At 50.7% G+C, this 19,501-nt stretch overlaps 6 protein-coding genes across 6 annotated transcripts; 3 read left to right on the plus strand and 3 right to left on the minus strand.

The window, feature by feature from the left end:
• Positions 1-196: 196 nt before the first annotated feature.
• Positions 197-2,690, plus strand: rgd1 (putative Rho GTPase activator (Rgd1); the record flags this gene model as incomplete). Its single annotated transcript, XM_035502296.1, has 9 exons — positions 197-358; positions 429-482; positions 565-1,171; positions 1,224-1,432; positions 1,488-2,055; positions 2,108-2,251; positions 2,305-2,399; positions 2,458-2,528; positions 2,579-2,690. 9 exons carry the CDS (start codon positions 197-199, stop codon positions 2,688-2,690), a joined length of 2,022 nt encoding a protein of 673 aa, XP_035358189.1.
• Positions 2,691-3,527: 837 nt separating this feature from the next.
• On the minus strand, positions 3,528-4,643 carry AtWU_07188 (uncharacterized protein; the record flags this gene model as incomplete). Its single annotated transcript, XM_035502297.1, has 3 exons — positions 3,528-4,023; positions 4,096-4,203; positions 4,273-4,643. The coding sequence occupies 3 exons, from the start codon at positions 4,641-4,643 to the stop codon at positions 3,528-3,530; spliced, it is 975 nt and encodes a 324-aa protein (XP_035358190.1).
• An 83-nt stretch (positions 4,644-4,726) lies between these two features.
• Positions 4,727-6,394, plus strand: AtWU_07189 (N-glycosylation protein-domain-containing protein; the record flags this gene model as incomplete). Its single annotated transcript, XM_035502298.1, has 5 exons — positions 4,727-4,774; positions 5,065-5,727; positions 5,798-5,853; positions 5,906-6,053; positions 6,143-6,394. The coding sequence occupies 5 exons, from the start codon at positions 4,727-4,729 to the stop codon at positions 6,392-6,394; spliced, it is 1,167 nt and encodes a 388-aa protein (XP_035358191.1).
• An 864-nt stretch (positions 6,395-7,258) lies between these two features.
• Positions 7,259-8,012, minus strand: AtWU_07190 (translation initiation factor eIF1; the record flags this gene model as incomplete). Its single annotated transcript, XM_035502299.1, has 4 exons — positions 7,259-7,407; positions 7,464-7,556; positions 7,667-7,741; positions 7,985-8,012. 4 exons carry the CDS (start codon positions 8,010-8,012, stop codon positions 7,259-7,261), a joined length of 345 nt encoding a protein of 114 aa, XP_035358192.1.
• Positions 8,013-8,950: 938 nt separating this feature from the next.
• On the minus strand, positions 8,951-9,762 carry AtWU_07191 (uncharacterized protein; the record flags this gene model as incomplete). The annotated part of the gene is made up of 8 exons (XM_035502300.1): positions 8,951-9,031; positions 9,090-9,106; positions 9,172-9,269; positions 9,325-9,336; positions 9,403-9,419; positions 9,490-9,521; positions 9,595-9,645; positions 9,726-9,762. The coding sequence occupies 8 exons, from the start codon at positions 9,760-9,762 to the stop codon at positions 8,951-8,953; spliced, it is 345 nt and encodes a 114-aa protein (XP_035358193.1).
• A 3,270-nt stretch (positions 9,763-13,032) lies between these two features.
• AtWU_07192 (mediator of RNA polymerase II transcription subunit 12) lies at positions 13,033-18,247 on the plus strand (the record flags this gene model as incomplete). Its single annotated transcript, XM_035502301.1, has 9 exons — positions 13,033-13,636; positions 13,700-14,297; positions 14,347-14,551; positions 14,602-15,240; positions 15,296-15,594; positions 15,646-16,525; positions 16,619-16,913; positions 16,963-17,189; positions 17,243-18,247. 9 exons carry the CDS (start codon positions 13,033-13,035, stop codon positions 18,245-18,247), a joined length of 4,752 nt encoding a protein of 1,583 aa, XP_035358194.1.
• Positions 18,248-19,501: the final 1,254 nt, after the last annotated feature.

The following is a 19,501-nucleotide window of genomic DNA, read 5'->3' on the forward strand; positions in this document are numbered from 1 at the left end:
ATAGCAACTCTCCAGCTGTCGGGAGTTCGTAGGCTTCCGCAATTACCCCCGAGCTTCTTACTATCCACCACTATCAAACTATATACCCACTCCCACTCCCACTCCTTCCCCCTCCAACTTACCGTTTCAGTACATCTGTGCTTCTTCTATCTTCTCGCTCATTAGTCGCTTTAACGCCTTTCCCGCACAACCCCCCATGGCAGACTCCGCTTTACACGATAGTCCAGCGCATGACCCCGATGCGCCACCATCCAGTGCCGGCTCTACCGGCCACCCCGGAGCTCTAGAGCCCCGTCCCGGCCCAGCCCCTATGTCGGAAGAATTGAAGGGTCGTTTGGACAAAGTTGTATACTCAGATGTGCGTGATGTCTATGGCATGTTTATGAGTTAAGTCATGACATACTGATGGGAAGGTCCCTCATTTATAGATCGGTGTCACCACTCTCCTGACCCGACTAAAGCAAAGTGTCTCCTCGGCCAAGGTGCGTTTCAGGTTCCACCCCCACCGCTGTCAAGTAACAAAGAAAGCACACGGACGCTAATCGATGACGCCAATGGCTACAGGATTTCTCTACTTTCCTCAAGAAACGCTCATCCCTGGAAGAAGAGCATGCGCAAGGCCTGCGGAAGCTCTCTCGTTCCCTTCACGATTCTGCGTACCGCAACGAGAACCGCCAAGGTACTTACAGTCACAATTACAATGAACTCAATCGTTTCCACGACCGCATGGCGGACCACGGGCTTCAGTTTTCCGTGTCTCTGCAGCAGATGGCCGATGATCTCAACGAACTCGCGTCCACTATTGAAAAGGGCCGTAAGCAATGGAAGCAGACCGGATTGAGTGCGGAGAAGAGGGTACTGGAAGCGGAAACTTCTGCGGAGAAGGCAAAAGCAAAGTACGAATCGCTTGCCGAACAATACGACCGGGTCAAGACTGGTGATAAGCAGGGTGGAAAGTTTGGCTTGAAGGGTCACAAGTCGGCTGCGCAGCATGAAGAAGAGCTGCTGCGCAAGGTTCAGAACGCTGACTCTGACTATGCTTCCAAGGTCCAGGCTGCACAGTCGGCGCGACAGGAGCTGGTTTCGACCCTGCGACCTGAGGCGGTAAAAAACATTCAGAAGCTGATTGCGGAATGCGATTCTGGTCTCACACTGCAGTTGCAGAAATTCGGTGCGCTCGAAGCCCACACTTCGTTGCATTGTCCATGCTAACCACTTTATAGCAACCTTTAACGAGAAACTGCTTCTTGGACAAGGTTTAGCCATCAGCCCATTGAAAGATGGCTCGGCCAACCCTGCTCTTGCTCCGAAGAGCTTGTATGAAGTTGTTTCTCAAATTGACAATGAGAAGGACTTCAACGAGTACGTTCTCAGCCATGAGCGGAACCCTGCTGCTGTGACTTCAGACCAAATTCAATACAAACGTCATCCGGTGAGTCCTGCATGTACCGATGCCAATATGTTCTTAGCTAAGTCTTGCATACCAGACACTTGGAGGATCATCTTCCGGGCCCGTTGTGCCTGCCTCGCAACCGACCACGCAGAATAAGCGCCAGTCAATGTTCCTGCCTCAATCATTCTCGCAATCAAACCTCCTTTCTTCTACTCCGGCATCGTCTCAACCCTCAGCACCAGCACCGGTGTCTGCTCCGGCTCCAGCTCCGGCTCCGGCGCCGGCACTTGCTTCTCCCCCAGCCACTGAATCATTGCCATATCCACAAAACCCTGATTCATACTCGTCCCCGCCTTTCCAGCCTCCCTATCCCACATCGAGATCTGAGCAACATCACTTGAATCAAGCCCCTGCGCTACCGGCGAAGACGCCGCTGGGACCAACTGGGAATGGCTTCCAGCCTAGCCCTAACCTTCCTCCTTTGAAGCCGGTGTTTGGCGTATCTTTGGATGACTTATATACCCGGGATGGGACAGCCGTCCCAATGATTGTATACCAATGCTTCCAGGCTATTGAGCTTTTTGGATTGGACATGGAGGGTATTTATCGACTTTCTGGTAGTGCCACTCATATCAGCCACATGAAGGCGCTGTTCGACAATGGTGCGTTGGCCTCTCGAGTCACTAGGAATGAGCCCTAACTAACGAACGGCAGATTCATCGCAAGTCGATTTTACTAACCCAGAGAACTTTTATCATGATGTTAACAGTGTCGCTGGGCTCTTGAAGCAGTTCTTCCGGGACCTGCCGGACCCGCTGTTCACATCACATTTCTACAACGACTTCATTAATGCGGCCCGTAAGTAACCTTAACCAAGACTGTATGACTTTGCGCTAACCACTCCTATCTAGGTATCGATGATGACATCCAGCGCCGTGATTCACTCCATGCGCTAGTTAACAACCTTCCGGATGCTCATTACGCTACGTTGAGGGCTTTGATACTGGTATGTCTACTAACTCAGCCCTGCCCTAATTGAAGACCTGTGAATTAATACATTGCAGCACCTCAACAAAATCCAAGAGCATTACACACAAAATCGGATGAACGCCGGGAACATTGCCATCTGTTTCGGGTAAGTCGTGACAGTCTTTCCCTCTCTATCTTGCCGACTAACAATCCCAGACCTACCCTTATGGGTGCCAATTCTGGCGGCAACATTGCAGATGCCGGCTGGCAGGTCCGAGTCATTGAGACTGTCCTAGTCAACACTTTCCAAATCTTCGACGACGACTAGATCCATCGCCTCTGCCCATTGACCCGCAAGTTACTGAACGAACCCCAACCTCGCAGTTCTTGTTGCTGCCCTTAATCTTACGCGAATACCACGTTTCCCATTTTGCTACGATCTAACCGCCTCCTTTCTTGTTCTTTACTTAGTTCCATTGTTCTTGCCAATCCCTGCTATTACTACGATTGTACATAGTATTTCCCTTGGGATGGGTAGGCCGCTGTGATTACTGATTTTCCGATGCCTTCGATACCAGGATACGAAACAGTACCCAACTAATCATCTCCTAAAACCACTAAAACTCGTACTGTAAGCCCCAAGAGGTACTTAGTAATTGAAATGTAAATAATTACAAGTTTCAAATTGGTGAGATAATAGCCAATCAGATATAGTACAGAATCGCAGCGAGAATGATATGCTATGAGCCCAGATATAGTCCGTCTGTCGTCAAAGACAAGGAACAAACGACGAACACAAAAGCGCAAGGATCAATCGACTGCATGGTATCGGGTAGTTCACAATAACACATGATAAGAATCGAATTGGATGCGAAGCAGTGAGATGATTCCGCAGCCAACGGCAGATGCAAGAGGATTGGGAGAGGGGGAGAGATGATGTGTAGTAAGTAGTAATAGTAGCAGATACCAAGCTAACAGATGAACACACTTTTATGCTGTGCTTCGTCACTGCGTATCGATACAATGCAATGCGGGCCTTGCAAAACTGCACACAGCCCTTGTTTGCCGGTTCAAGGAGTGGCTCCTAAGTGGAGAGGAGGCTTGGGTTGCACTCAGGTCTTGTTACAATGGTGGGGTTGAGTTTCAGGATCGGATGTTGACTGGCTTATTTCTTTCCAGTCATCGTCTCCTTCATGGCCTCCATGCGGTCCGCCAGGCTCATGCCGCGGGCGAAGAAGGGACTCTCCAGGTCTTCCACGGTTGTGGGGGTAGCGTGACCCCAGACGCGCCATTGGTCTTCCTCACCGGCCCAGCGGAACTGCTGGATGACGAGGTATTCGGTGCAGTCCTGCTGCTTGGTGTTGTTGGCCACGGCGGTGCTGTCAGCGGGGGCACCGTTGGGAGATGCCTTGGTCGTGCCCTTTGACTGGCGGCTGGTGATGCGCAGGACGACCTGGCGAACTCCGGAGTTGGGGATTTCGGGGATCTGAGTCGCACGATCCGACATGACGCGAACACCGGTGAAGTAGGTGCCCGGGGAGCGAATGTAACTGTCCAGGTTCCAAGTGACACGCTCGCCCTTGGGACGAGCAGCGATGCGGGTGCTCAGCTGGTTGGCAAGACCGGTGCAACACACCTTGCGCAGGGTAGAAGTGTCGCCGCTATGTTTCGCGAGGATTGTTAATGAGTTGTTGAGAGGGAAAGGTGGTGGAACGAGAAGACTGAACACTTACGCGGCAAATGCAGTGTACATCCTCTGGTGGTATTCAGCAGCAATCTGTCGACGCTCTCTCAGTCTAAGTGCAAGGCCCTTGTTGAGCCATTTGCAGTAGGCGAGGATTCTGGTATATTGTTAGCAGCTCGGACGTTGGCAGCCATTGAGCGGCGGTTCTGGAGGGATAGGGACTTACCCAACGAAGTTCTGAAAAGCCGACTTGATCCACAGCCATTCCATATGTAAACGCTCCGAGGGTTGCTGGAAGATAGAGGGCATGTCCCTCCAAAGCGGCCGGATGAAGGTGCCCGGCAAAAGTCCGATATCCTGGGGAAGATCCGTCCTAGGCATACCCCTACCCCGAGTTCGCATACTAGGTTGAGCGGGCGATGGCATGGAGATGTTCTGAGGCATGCCGCGGAGGCCAGCACTGCGCTGGGAGGATTGGGAGAGGTATCGGCGTTGGCATGGTGTAGCAATGGCCGGACCGGAGTGGAAGGCAGAGAAGGGAGCGTTGCTGGATCGAATGGCCGAGAAAACGGGGCCCTTGGACAGCGAGGACGCCATGACGAGAGTAGCGGCCAGAGGGAAAACCTCGACAGACGGGACAGAGCAAGACGCAGAGGCCGGGGGAGAACTGGACGCAAGAGATGAAGCGCGAAAACGAAGCCAAAGAAATTCCGCCGAGCGGCCCCGGGGTCACGTGGCGGGTGGTTCTCCGCCGCGAGACTCGCCTTTTGGCTGATTTGGCTTCACTTTGATTGAAGTTCTTCCCATGCACTTTCCCGCCTGTCGTGCATCTCCCCCAGCGTCATTTCTCGGCCTTCTCTCTCGAACGACAGGAGGAGCGTGTGCTCATTGATTCGGACTTGCCCTCCGTTGCGTTTCCCAAGCATTACCGACCGCCGCGGACATAGCACCGCCTACCTGATTGTTTCGTGGAGTTTCGCCGTGCACCAAACAGAGAATCTAGTACTATACCGCTTAGGGGTCCGATCAGAGACAATTTAGCTCTGGACCTACCACCAACGACTCTTTCTCGTCGGATCTGCCTGCCGCTTATTCGGGTAATATTTGCGTGACGGCCGCATATGCCGGGGTATTAAGGCTGGCTCCTCCTTATCGTGATGCTTCTTCTCCATCCTTCTCAACGTCTCATGCCCGGTCGTCTTCTCCTGAACCTGACTTGATTGCTTCGCTGTCGGATTCCATTCCCACGACCCCCAACTCCTCATTCTATACTACTCTGGCTTCCATACTCTCAAAAGTGGATTCCAACGATAAAGCCGTGGCCCCCTCCTCCGCCCCCTCGACCGTCGTTCCGCCCTCCCCGGCCTCCTCCACCTCCCCCACTCCTAGTATCAACGATGCTGGTCATTCGGTCCCTTCTGCCCTTCATCCCCGAGTGGCCGTCATTCTAGGAGTTGATCGGAAATGGTACCTGCCGTTACTGATCTGTCGCGCGCTGAGCACCGTGCCCGCCGCGTGGTGGGGGCTCCGGTGTGCTTTCACCTTCCTGGCCGAACTGTTGCATATTCGACCAGGCATAGGACATGAGGGGTGGGCGGCGGCGATTGTCGGGAGTGTTAGTCAAGACTGGGATGTCGAAAGACGATTCCGGGTAACAGAGGTGGCCTTGGCTATTATGTGGGTATGTGACTATCTCTCCTCTCTTCTCCGAGCATTGTACATTGGGAGAATAGGTCTAACTATGATTACAGTGCAGTGCATCCGCGTATCTTTCTTACTTTTTTGCTGATTGTATGATGTCTCGATGGTATGCAACCTCGGATCCTAACATTCATGTGATCTACCGCTAACCTCCCCAGGCTTTTGAACTATACCCCACCAGCTGTTGTTATTCGTCTCCTTACTACAAACGGTTTGATTGCTTATATCACTTCTTGGGTCCTCTACCTCTCCGGAGCTTCATCCGACCCCCGTTGTCTTTTACCCGCCTGGATATCCATTACCACTGTAAGCTTCCTGAACTCAACCCTCATTGCATAATTTCACCAGATGATCGGAATGTGTCAAACTAACTCCCTTTCTTTCTTCCACATCAGACCCTTACCTTCCTTTACCATGCTACCCAGAATCACGCGACAATCAAGCGTGAAACCGCAGCTGCACTTCTCGTCGTGGCTGTGGCCAGTTTCGTCAGCATGTCATCGCTTCTCCTTCAGTTGCATCTGACGCGTGAGAATGAGCCCGAAGTGCCCGTCTTCGTCATTACCCGTAAGCTTTGGGATTGGGCGGTGGCTATCTTCCTTCGTATGCGAGTGTCGGATGGGCGGGCTCCACTTGGGGAATTGTAAGCTAGAAGGGATTAGTTTTATCGACAGATGTACCGCGGCGCAATGCCTGCTTCCATAGACTAGCTATCATTCCAATTGTGTACCCTCTTGCGCAAAAACAACATTCTAAATAGCTTAAATCTACGACACAGCGACTGTGTACTCCCTTTCCTAGAAGACATTGTCGTAAAACTGCTTAAGAATACGACAACTACGAAGATTAGAGTAGGAGGAAGAAAGATTGGAACCGAAAAGGCTAAAAAAAATATTTCATCAAACCATTCCGCCAGGAATGAAAATTCATTCTCGAGCAAGGATACGGTAATGACAGTTGAAGGCGGTAATGCAACACACCAACGATCAGAACATTTAAAGAATAACGAGTGATCGAGACCAAGCCTCCCCATCCTTTATTCAACCCTTGCAACAAAGCAGGCCGAAATTTGTCCTTTCACGTACTGGTGGCCACACGAAGCCAAGCAAAAGACACGACACAGAAGAAGTAGAAAACAGAAGAAGTAAATCATCTATGAAGATATTGGGTATCTACCAACGCCTTGTTCCGTCATTATCCCATTCCAGATGTAGCAGTCGAGTCAGGGAAGCCAGACCCACTGGGCCTCTTTCCATTGCCTAGTCGCGAATGGAAAGATGACCAACTTGATAGTGCATCAATTCGACAAAAGGCCCAAGTCCAGTATTCCGGGCAAAGAGCGGTAATAGCAGCAGACAATATATTAGACCGAACAACCCTCGTGGCAGTGGCGGGGACCGCAATGCCACATCAGAAGGAGGGCAGGTGGACATATACTGTCCCCTGCCGCACCGCTCTGAGGGAAACGTAGACTGGGAAGAAGGGACCGGAACGGGGGCGTGGCGTCTGGCTTAGAAACCGTGGACCTTGATGGTCTTGGCGTCCAGCTCGAGACCCTCCTTCTTGTCGGTCAAGAACTCCTGAACATCTTTACGCTGATCTCCCTGCAGCTGAATCACCTCTCCCATCTCAGTGTCGTTGACGATGGTGCCATTGCAGGCTGAAAGGGTATGTTAGTGACATGGCGATGCAGGTAGGTAGTAGGCGACAACATACCGAACTTCTTCTTGATGACCTTCAAGATCTTCTTCTGATCGAACTTCTTAGGAAGACCCTGGACGGTAGTCAAGGTCTTACGACCATTGCGCTCTGTGGACAAATACGTGTTAGTCATAGGTGGATGGTGAGATAGCGTGGCGCCACCAGCGACGATGACAGGGGTGAAGGCACCACGTGGGAGGGACAACAATAGCACGTACGTTGAATCCGTATATGGATGTAATTTTGAGACTGTTTAGTCTCGCCGGTGTCTTCGTCAGCTTCGGCGAAGGGGTCTGTGGAAGAGCACGTGTCAGCCTCAGGCTCTCATGACCAAATATTACCCCGCCAACTTGTGACGCAGTGGGACAAAAAGGACCACCCTGGCTACACAGCCAAGCCTTAGCAGACAGAGTCTACTTCAGAATGATCTTTTCGAAAGACCATCGCAGGAAGACCAACATCTGCTGCGGGCAGTGCTGCGGGCGCCTGGGACGATGTCCACAGAAGGGGGGGGAAGAGGTGGCGAAGCGACTCACCGAAGGTCTTAAGGTTTTCGATGGACATAAACTCGGCCTTTCGTCGTAAACGGCCCTTAAAAGCGGTGTATAGGAAGTGAGCGAGGGGAGAGAATTAAGATCTCTGTGGAAATCGAAGTGATCGTAGAGTCTTGGGAGACTTGGAGTTGGAGGTTCAAAAGTGGATGAGGTGGTGGTCGGGAAGGAAACAGGAAGAAGAACAGAAGAGCCTTTTGAGGGGCGCGGCGTTGCCTTAGCGCCCTTGTGGGGGAAGGCGGTGTGCCCGTGACTAAGCCCTCTTCTCCCCCTTCCAGCGCGGTGATCTGGTACGTTCCATCCATGACTGGCCCGTCTCTTAGGTTCAAGGTTCATTCTGATTGCTACCCTTTAGCTTTTTGGCGGGCTGAAGAGGCGTCGCGCTTCTAGACAAATGTTATAATTGGGTTTCCAAATCGGGGCGCTGATTGGACATCGGTGGCAACCGCCAAGGGCTCTCTCCTCTCCCTCCCTCCGTTTTCCCCGGGCTCCCCTCATACATACGTAGGTTCTACGCAGTGTTGAGCTTGTCTATTGCTGTCTAGCATATGATTTACATAGCGAATCCGTCATGCCAAGCTCATGCCATACACGTGCACCGAAGCCTGAGACATAGGACCCCTGCAATGTGTTATGGACGGCTAGTACGGCATTCCAAGCTCGCCACGGTAACTTTGGTAGTCAGACTAGGTTCAGGCTACTCTAAAGAGATAATGATGATATTATGGCAATTGAGGTATTAGGATGTTCATACAGCATCACAATCTCGCCCTGTACAGAAAAGTAAATGACAGGTGGCCGAAGGGCTCTGGACTGTTCAAGTCGTTCCTCTTTCTACTACCGTCAAACCCAACTTCTCAACTCTTCCTTTTTTAATGCGAACTGAAAAACTTCGTGGTATTATAGTGTATCGAAACTCGTCGGCAATGGTATCACAGAAACGGTTGTCGCTTAAGGGGAAGGAGTGGTGGAAGCAGTAGCGCCCGGGGCAGCGCGCGCATTCTGGGGAGGCAGGAAGATGGGGAAGTAGGTCTATAGAAGGCACATTAGAGAAGATCCTATCGTTCGTCGGGATTTTCTGGCAACATACAACCACCAAAGCCATCACTATAAGCGCATGCAGCAGTTAGTTCACAAGTCCCTTGTAACGGGGGCAGAATGTATACACGTACAGGACATCAAGACGGACATGTAGGCCGGAGTCGAAGCAGTTCTCTTCTGGTCTGGAGTCTCACCGAGCCAGGACTGAAGCGAGAAGACAAAGGAGACCCTGGGTTGACTCAAGTTAGCCAGCCGTTGAAACGTTGGAGATGCTGTTGACCTACCATCCGATCATTCTGCGCGCGCGAGCTTTGTTAGAATATACTCACACAGACAATTGAGGCAATAGAGCTTGCGCTCACCTATTCCTGGTGAACATCTGTCGTAGGTATTAGCGCGTCTGAAGCTTGAACGGGCACAATGTCTTCAGATCGGAATCCGCGACTTACCGCAGCCATAGGCATGGTGCTAGACATGGCGCCTGAACCGGGCAATCAGCACATTGTCCTTGCTATTTCATCCACAATGTAATCTATCATCCATTCGTCACATACTAGACATGTCGGCCTCATCCTTGCTCTTGGGAGGGTCAATGTAGGGGATGGCTAGTAGTCGACGTCGACGTCAGCGAACACACGCTCAAAATCGGAAGCTGAATATTTTGATAGTAGGACGTAATACTTACCGAGGTCCAACCTCCGCATATCCTTCTTAGATGCCATCTTGTCGCTTGATACTCCGAGGCTACTGCACAGGCCGTGAAATAGGTACCTTCGTTCAGGTTGAGAGACAGGCGAACAGGCCAACCAAGCGATGCGTGACGCCAAGACCAAAGTGGAAAGGCTGCCCGGATCCGAGGTTTATCTCCCCCGGATGATAAGTTGTCCCATTAGATTATCCCATTATGAGTTCGCGAACGCATTGGCGACCGAAAGACGATCGCAATCAGAGCTAGCTTCTAGCTATCTCTTAACGAATGCTACGCATTATATTGACTATTGGACTAGCGAATTATATCGATCAAACTACACTCAAGAAGCGTGACCGCTTAGCTCCGAGGCCGGGCACCTTAAGATTAGCGTACTTAGTCTCTTTGGAGGACAGCTGTAGAGATGAGGGACCAGACAGAGAGTCCCTTCGGAGATCACCCATCTTCGGGTTGAGCCGTATCAGACACTCAGGTCAGCCTGTTCTGTACTTCTGATCAACTAACTTTAAGCGATAGGGGCGATCAACAGTGATACGGTCAGCGATTGGAATCAAGATCAGCTCAGGTGTCGCAAACACCACCACCCTCCCAATTCTGACCGGGCGGGCGATGCAAGATACACACGCATGCACGGTGCTTTCTGGAAAAATAAACGCCAAATGATAAGGAGATGGAGAGTCTCACGACCTATCTATCTATTCCAAGAATATGGCGTATAATTATTTGTTTTGCAATTAATTATTTCATGTGCATAAGGGGGCGTTGGGCTGGGCTTCCGACGGAGGACCCATTCCGTGGCTGTCCAGAACCGAGCAGCCCCTTTCGCAAACCCCGATTTTAATCCGGACCATGCTTGTGTACCTATCCGCTCATCTCACCGTGGCCATTTGCGAGCTGGGACAGCCAGGGTTGCACTGCATCCTGCGGCTAGGATAGGTGTTACTGAAAGGCTGCTCCATGGCCAGTATCTGGTACCAGCCCGTGATGCGCCAGTCTGTGCGCTCGGAGTTTCCGGGATGATCCAGTGCGTTCAGCACATGGATCCCTGTTCCCCGTATTTAAAACAGGAGATCTCTGCTGAGTAGATACCCAGTAGCACAGGGCAGACGTAGGTGCTCTAGTGCGTAAAGGTCCGGAGGAATTGTGGCGACCTGAAGGCAATCAAAACACTATATCTATCCATCTACAGGCTAAAAGGTCATGGAAGATCTACAGCGATGTGCCACTTAAGATGCGGAGAAGCTTGGAATCAGACGGCATAGTCATACGGTCCTCACAGTCTCCCACGCAGTGTCATGCCACTGTGGAGGGGGTGCATCCCACAGCCGGACGTTTGAAGATGGCAGATGGGAGATGGCAGTGACGGGGATGGTCAAGAAGAATAATATCATGACACATGTCTAACATCCTTCGGCAATGGATCTTCCCGACGGGGCTCGGGGCGCTTAGGCAGGAGAAGACTGGAGGAATCCGAGAGAATGGGATCCCCTTGATCCAACGGCCCACAGGGTGATGGAGAGTGGGTTTCAAGGAGAAAAACTAGGGTAAAAAATTGTCTTGGAGAAGGAAGAGACGGAAGTGTGCTTCAGGCAAAGTTTGAATAGTCTCCATCTAGGGTTGGTCTTAGTCGGGATACTGAATCGGATAGTTGAAAATTGTTCACCGTATGTTTGTTCGATCGTGACAGTCAGGGAAAATTAATATCCCTCGCCCCTCCCTCTCCAGGGAGATCGCACACGTATCACCTTGTGTGTGCTACAGGTAGAGTTGATGGAACATGACAAGATTCTATTACCTTGCAAACGCCGCACAGATTGCGCATCACAGATAAATCCCCGGGGGAGGGTCACTACTGTAAGGCGTCGCAAACAAGTTGGGATTCAATCCCAAAGTACTGTCCGTCGAGCAGGGATCGCCCTTAAAACGGGCCGATCTGCGGAGTTAAGATGGCTGTGGTTGGGTTAGGCACGGAGAGTCGCCTCGCCATGGTCCCTATCTCTTGATTCAAGTGGCTCCTGGGAATTTCCATTTTTCATCCGATCCTAGCCTGCTAACCACTGGCGGAAGAATGGGGCGATATGCCGCGATATCATCAGGTAATCGCGTCGAGTTGCAGGTTCAGAATCATCCGAATGAAGGGGACCCCCATCATCTGATGCCAAGATGATCGATTCAGGATTGGTTGATAGATTTACCGAATAGCGTGATCACTTGCGGTGGACTAGGCCATCCGACAGACCCAAACAATCTTCTGGTTAGTGAGTAAGTTCTTCATGGATTGAGTCAGTCGGCGTCAGTTGCTGAATGCGGAGAGGGAAGCCTGGGGGAGGGAGAGTCGGGTCGATCAGGCAAGATGCACAGAAACAAAAAAAGAATATGTACAGTAAGTCAGGAATTAGTTTGGTTTCAGTCTAGATATTCAGCAGCAGGAACACCGTAGATACTCCGGGCCTTGACTACTACTAGAATATGTACAATGTAGGTATTCTGTGGGTATTATTAGCCCCAACCATCAGGGATAACTACGGAGTACTTACATACTTACTACTACTAGTTTAGTTATCAGCCCTCGGATTAGCCTATGGATAAGCTGGCTCCGATCATCAATTCAAGAGGATCCATCAAATGCAAATACGGATCCCCCCCCCTCTCCCCCATAGCCGGTATTACAGCGGTATTGCACCACGCGGACTGGCAGCCGTCAGCCGGATAATTTACCGTCTCGAGCCGGTAATCCTTGCCCCCTCTCGGGCTACTGCGACTTCCTTCTTGGGTAGGTCGGTCATACAGGTGCCAGTTGGTCCTCCTTACGTTATCTCCAGATTCGCTCTCTTCGGCCACCGTCTTCGGCTTTTTCCTGGTCTATCTCTCCTTCTCTTCTACTTTACTTCTTCTTTCTTCCTTCTTGGTCTTCTATCTGCTTTCCTTCCTATACTATCCCCCTTCCGCTGGACGTCTTCGCTTCCATCTCTTCCGCCATCGGATCCATTGACCTTTTCCGCCTTGCCCCCCCGAAACTCTCAGTTCCGCGACGGTTACCGGGGTTTAACCTCCGTCTCCTCCACCCCATAGCCGCTCCACCCAGCTCCTCGATTCGTTTAACCGCACCAGATTCAATTTGAAAGGATCGAATGTGTAGTATACCGGTCCTGGTTCTATCAGGCACATCACCAATCCACATCACAAGCGTCCGGTGACCATCCCTGAGGATAGTCGTGTAGCCGTCGTGACGGCGCGGTGCCAATGATCAGATCCCGACGCTTGGATACACCATGAAGCTGACATGATACCTCATTCTTCCGCCGGCGTCCAGCCATGGGGCCGTTCCCTGCGCGCCCTCAATAACGGCTCAGGACGCGTTGATGCTTCCCAAGCTCTGGTTCAGTCCGACCCGCAGCTGGAGAAGCTGTCAATGTCCATGCCGCAACCGCTACCCCGACAGCCGGCAGTCATCGACCTTACCGCGAATACCAGCGACTCTCAGGACCGGGAGCCCCCTGCGAAACGACTCAAACTAGATGCGCCTCCGGGATCATGTCCACCTGAGGGAAGTCCAGCTCCGGGAAGTGGAGAAGCGAGAAGCACCCCAGGGACCGGAAGTTCGAAACCAAATCCGCTTGCCTGGCGCGGTCGACCAGTATGGTCGTTCCAGGCTCTGATTTCGGAGACGACTGGAGCTGTGGAAGCGAAGGAAGATGATACCAATCCTCAGGGGAAAACCCCTGCATCGCCGCCACCTTTACCTCTCATTCCTTGGAAGCCCGCTCCGCAAGAAGCCTCCGGAAGCAATAGCGCAAAACCAGCAGATGTCGCCTCTACAAAGGAAGTGCAAACAACTCCCTATCGTATTGTCGTACCCCCTGTTGCGCCAAAACTGAAAGGGGAGAGTAAGTCGATCCGCGCGATTATCCGCATGTAAGAAGTCGTCTAATTGCATAATTTTGGTTTAGGAGTCGCGGACTTTTCCCCTTGGACGGGCAACCACCCGGAAGATACGCTGAATGACCATACTGCAAAACAAGGACATTACGATCGTACGCAGGTCTCGCAAAACGAGTCTAATACCGCCCGTCCATCTCTGTACGCGCAGTTGAAGCATCGATCGGGTCTTCAGATGCTGTCGTCCGTTTTCGCCGCTGCTCTCGAGAAGCGCCAATCCCATAGCACGATCGCTACTCCGTCGAGCTTCAAACCTCCCCCGCGCGTCACCTTGACAGATAACAAACGTGAAGCTTGGCTTCGGGATCTTGCCAATCCGTCCGTCCCGTTGCGCAGACTGAGCCGGACTATCCCCCATGGTATTCGAGGCAAGGTGCTGCTCGATCAATGTCTGGGCAAAGGAATCCCGGTTCCGCGAGCTATATGGCTGGCCCGATGTGTCGGGGCTAACGAAATCCGTGCTTTCAAGCGAAAGGGCACGAGCGGGACGCTCGCTCTGGGCCTCGAGACCAAATGGGTCCGCGATTGGACATCAACTGTCCAGCAGTTCCTTGAAAGCGTAATAGGTACTTGCGGATCATCAGACTGGAAGATGAAGATGACATATGCGTACGCCATACCTTTCTTTTCCCGTTACATATTTACTTACCCTTCATAGTGTCAGCTTAACATCGCGTTTATTCTTCGAGCGACTGCTAGACCACGACCAATATCTCAGTTGGTTCTTGGTATCTTTAGAGGCTGCGCCACTAAACACCGTGCCTGTGTGGCTCTTAATGCTCGGTATATATTGGAACAATATTATGCGCTATCGGAAGCGTGGTCGACGATTGGCTGAGGTGTTACTGGAGAAGCTGCGTTTGGTGCGCTCCTCAATTTCATGCTTATATTTCATAGCTAATTAGCGTAACAGATCAAGCAGCCAGGACAATCTACAGCCCTGGAACCGTTAGTTGATCGTTTATCTCGATGCATCAGGAGATTGGTTCTCGAGCACACGTCCTCCGTTATCCTCCCGGCATCCTGGGATAAATACAAGGACTTGATTGCTTCATGCTTGAATCTGAAGGAACTGCCTGACAAGACAACACTTCAGAACCTTGCGGAGCGTAACGTACGAGTTCAGTTGCCCACTAACCACCAAGGGACGACTCAACAATTGCCTCAGCAACATGTCATTCATTTGTTCGATTCCATACGGTCTGCACATGATGTTTTGTCCACGTCCTCGGCCTGCTTGAACGCCGTGGAAGACAAGGCTACTCTGGTCGCGAAGTTACTTGAGTGGGCAGCGACTCCGTTTCGTCATGGGTCCCGCCGCGTGTATACGAGTGTTCGCCTGCTTCGGAAGTGGAAGATGTCGGGAATGGATGTTGAATCTTATATTCTCGCTTTCCTTGCGGACACTCAGATAACCAGTCGCGTCAATATGGACAATGTCTATCATATAATCGCCGAACTTGTCCGGTCTCAGACATTCTCTGTGGGCAGGTACCTACAGTGGCTGATGGCGAAAGGGGTAGCGAACGATCCTTTACCCGATCAAAATAAGGTCAGATGCCTCTTCTAGCGTTAGTTGACGATTATATTGACCAAGTGAACTGTAGGCTATTTCGGCCGACGTGCGCCTTCTTATACAACTTCCATTGGCCCGTTTGCCAGAATATGTCCGTAACCTCCGCAACACGCTGTTGAGTCGCGCCGGAATCACTGCTTCACATGAGGAATCAACTGTTGAAACTGTCAAAGCGTCTATCGCTCAACGCCTTCCGAAAATTTTTGGGCCACAGGCAAGTGATGCAATGTTGACCGACCAGCCATTCTCGAGTTTGACATGGGCAGTCAAATCCGAGATTGGACTGTGGATTCGTCGTGGAGTATCTGGACACTGTCGTGATCCAGTCAGGTACACTGATTTCACTCCCTTGAAGTATGCCCAGGTCCTAACAGCTGCTAGGAAATATGCACATATACCCATGCTTGCTGATTCGGGTGTTTCTGCGCTCACTCCCGTCGAGTTTTATAATATCCGCGACGTACTGGAAAGCTTTGGAGATATCTCGATGCTTGCCGACGTGCTCAAGCAGGCGACAAACTGCGATGACAATATTGTTCTGGCCTCCGTTGCTGATACCATCAATTTTCATTTCGACTCTTTGAGTGTTATTGGTGCTGCGACAGATCTCTTCAAAGGGCTTGTTGAGTCCTATGCTCGCCTCAAGAGGCTTGGAGCGCCCGGTTTAGATCTCATCTTTTCACTGATCGAGTTGGGGCTACGGATGCCCAGCGAGTTCAACACCGTTGCTCTTCTGCGTCAAGATTTGTCTCGTATTGAGAACAAGTCCGCCCTAGCTGCACCATCTCCGCTGTCGGACAATCTCTCCATGGCTTTCAATGACGCCGACTCTTCGTTCCAGGAGAAGCTAGATCAGATCCTATTCTCCGGAGGGGGAATGGATGAATCCACTATGGACTCTATCTTCAATTCATTGACTGGGGCATTGGCAAACGAGAATGGTCACGTCAAACTGTCGGCGAATGACATATGCAGGTACCTGGCCTACCTGAGATCATTCCATCCTAAGCGGTTCGATGCCAGGCTGGTTCGCTGGGTATGTGGTGTTTTAAAGTCACCTTCTCAGTTCGCAATGGTCCGTGTCCTACCTCCTCTTATCGGCGTTGGTTGCGTTACCATACATGCATTCGTGATGCTTGTGAAGAAGCTTTTGCAATCGGAAAGGATAGCCTCCGTAGTCCCCAAAGTCACGGATCTGCAGCTGGATCTTCTTGAACTCCTAGTTCCACCAGAGCCGAGCGGGAGCCATTACACAGATATGGTATGCATTGTCACTTTGCTTCTAGCTACGCACCCTCATTTCCCTCCGCTAGTCCTGAAGCATGCCCTGCATTTGTCTAACCCTTCTGTCTAGGTCACGTACCGCTACTATCTAGCGCAACAAGAGTTCATTGACAAGCATCCCGAAGAGTGCCTCAATATCATCCGTGCTGCTGTGCCACTGATTAGTACTAGGCAGACAGGAAGTGCGGGTGAAGCGAACGCGGCAGACCTAACAAAGTGCGCCATGTTTTTGCTACAAACCCTACTCACACAGAAACCAGAACGCATGGTACAATGTTGTACGCAAAAGTTAGTTGGCCAAGATCCGGCATCCACGATGATCCTACAAAAGGCTCTCGATGCTTTACTCAGCTTCAATCCACAAGGTTTGTTTGCAGTTCCCTGCCTGTTAGGTCTAGGCTAATACCATTCCAGATCCCCAGGCTATGTCTGAGGCTGAGAGAGTCATTGGCATGAACAATGACTTCTCGCTCCCTATCTGTCAGTTGAAGCTCCAGCTTTTATTTAATGCAGAGGCTGGGAATGGAGTCGACAATGGTATCGTGGATGTGATGTTCAAGGCAGCGATGGCTGATGCTCGCTCAAAGCGTTCCCACTGGTACGGTTTGGTGAGTTTGATGAACCAGGATGCGGTGCGACAGGTATGAGAATAGCCAACCCTTTGCTTTTGTTTCATCTTCGCTGATTGTTGCAGATCCGCGAGCGAGCTGAAAAGGGCTTCTTCTCTGTTCCTATCCTGGAAGAGCCTGTCGGCGATCCTACAGTGGCAGACAAGTCAAACTCCATTGAAACCGCTCGGCTTTATCTGGCAATCATTGAAAAGCTAGCATATAGTATTCCTGAAACGGGTGTACCATCTGTTGCGCCAATGTTGGTGGAAAAAATGGAGTTGCTTCTCCAGAAATTCATCACCTTGCAGCCAAATCCGTCGACTCCCGCAGAGTCGTGTCAGATAGCTCAGGCGCGCTCGAACTTCGAAAGAAGCCTTGCATTTTGGTTCTCAGCTCTGCTCAGACTCGTCGTCATCCACAGATCAGCATTCAATACGGCGGCACTAACACCTAAACCAATCGGTCTCCAAGAACAAGCTCGCATGCTGGTCTCTATCTTTTGCATCACTCTCGCACGTCTCCCGGACCGAGTTATTCGCCTCTACCCGTCAGCGAATTATTTCCCTCATCCTGTGCAGTCGGAAAGCTACCGCCCATGTCCTGGGATTCTACTACAGACCCACGCTTTGGACGTTGCAGCAGCCCTGATTGATACATTCCCGGACGAAGCACGACAACAATGTGCCCGTTTCCTCAAGGAGAAATGCCCTCCTTTTCTTCAATTCCAAAACGATTCCCGGTTCCTCTATCTTCTCGGGCCCGTGATGGATGCACCAACGCTTAACTCATCCCAGCCCGCGTCTCTACCATCTCCTGCGGCCGGTGGTTCAACCCCAACACCGAGTGGTAATCTTACTGGCGGGCCTCCCAATTCACAGAGCCTCTCTTCAGCGTCGGGCCTACCAGCTGGGCTATCTGAAGGTGTCAATTGCATTGCAAGCCACCTTCGGTTGCAGTACCGTGGTCGCGTTCTCGGCGCGTATCCGGTCCGCCCCTGGGAACTTCTCGAAGACGCTGCTCCAATTGTCGGAATGAACGACACTGCCGTGAGTTTAAAATACTTTGACGCCCGACGCGTCAGAGCCTAGGCAAATCGCAACTCACCCCGTATATAATTCACTGTTTTCTCTCCATGATTTGAGCCTTCATGTGCTGTGCTTGCCTTTTTGCTCGATACCATACCCAAATTTTTGCATATATTGTCAATCTCATGTTGTTATACCTATAGGATCTGTTACGTCCTTCCTCCATCACTCTTTTGGTTATTTTCTTTCGTTCATTTGTCATCATTCTGACTGCGGGTATCGATGTTGGCGAGCAAAGGTGCACTGGTTATTGCCGTTTTTGGGATTTTGCTTTTGGTTACTTTCTTCGAGGGCATCTGGGGGTTGTATATAAGATAGAGACGGGCGTTTTGGTGGGTTGGGTGGCTCATACTTATATAGCATTTACGATTGGCATCAGTATTTGAAACTGGCATTTGAATAGTTCGATCAGGGCATGATTTTTTGCATAAGCATGTACTGTTTATCTCTTGGGCGGCATTTGAGATTACTTGGGCATGATGCCTACATACTACTAAAGTAATGACTCAAGAACAGCAGGTGTCTTTCTAGTAGTGGCTGGTAGTAGTAGCGCTTTACAGTAGGACGCTTTTCAAGTGATACAATTTCCCCAAATCGACAATGTGCACCCATCACGATTCGTGATAGTGGGTTCTTCATGCAGCTAGTTGTCAATCAGTATGATAATATTGAAACTAGTGGAAATTAGCCTTGTAAATCTTGAGATTGGGTTTTCCGCATTCCGTCGGCCGCAATTCAGGACGGATCAACTAGGAGATGAGTTCGGAAATATTCTCCTGAAGACATCGAACATGATGACCTACTTCGTTACCACATTAGTACTATCTGATTAAGATGTATATAGTAGGCAGTAAATGCACAATGTCTTCCATCATCGCACATTAATATACTACTAACTGATCATTACTACCAAATAAGTAACTGACTCATGCATGTTATGTATCTCTGAGATACTCGTCAAGATCATCCCCAGTGTATACTAACCTGGATACACTACTAAAGTAAGTTTAGATTTCACCCAAGAAATGCCCATTTCTTCGTCGAGGACTTTTTCAGCTCTGGGGGCTCGTATGCCCCATGCGGCAAATATGCTATCGAAAAGGAGGTTATTTTAAAGCCCAACATATTTCCCCGATCTGTTCTTGCAACTCATCAATTCATTTACTATTCATCGAGTCGACCTAACATCCTAATAACTACCACCACTATCTCCTTTTTCTTCAATTTTTCCTCTCAACCTCTCGCCACCACCTCAAA

Source organism: Aspergillus tubingensis (assembly GCF_013340325.1).
Source record: "Aspergillus tubingensis WU-2223L DNA, scaffold_8, whole genome shotgun sequence".
Taxonomy (NCBI): Eukaryota; Fungi; Ascomycota; class Eurotiomycetes; order Eurotiales; family Aspergillaceae; genus Aspergillus; species Aspergillus tubingensis.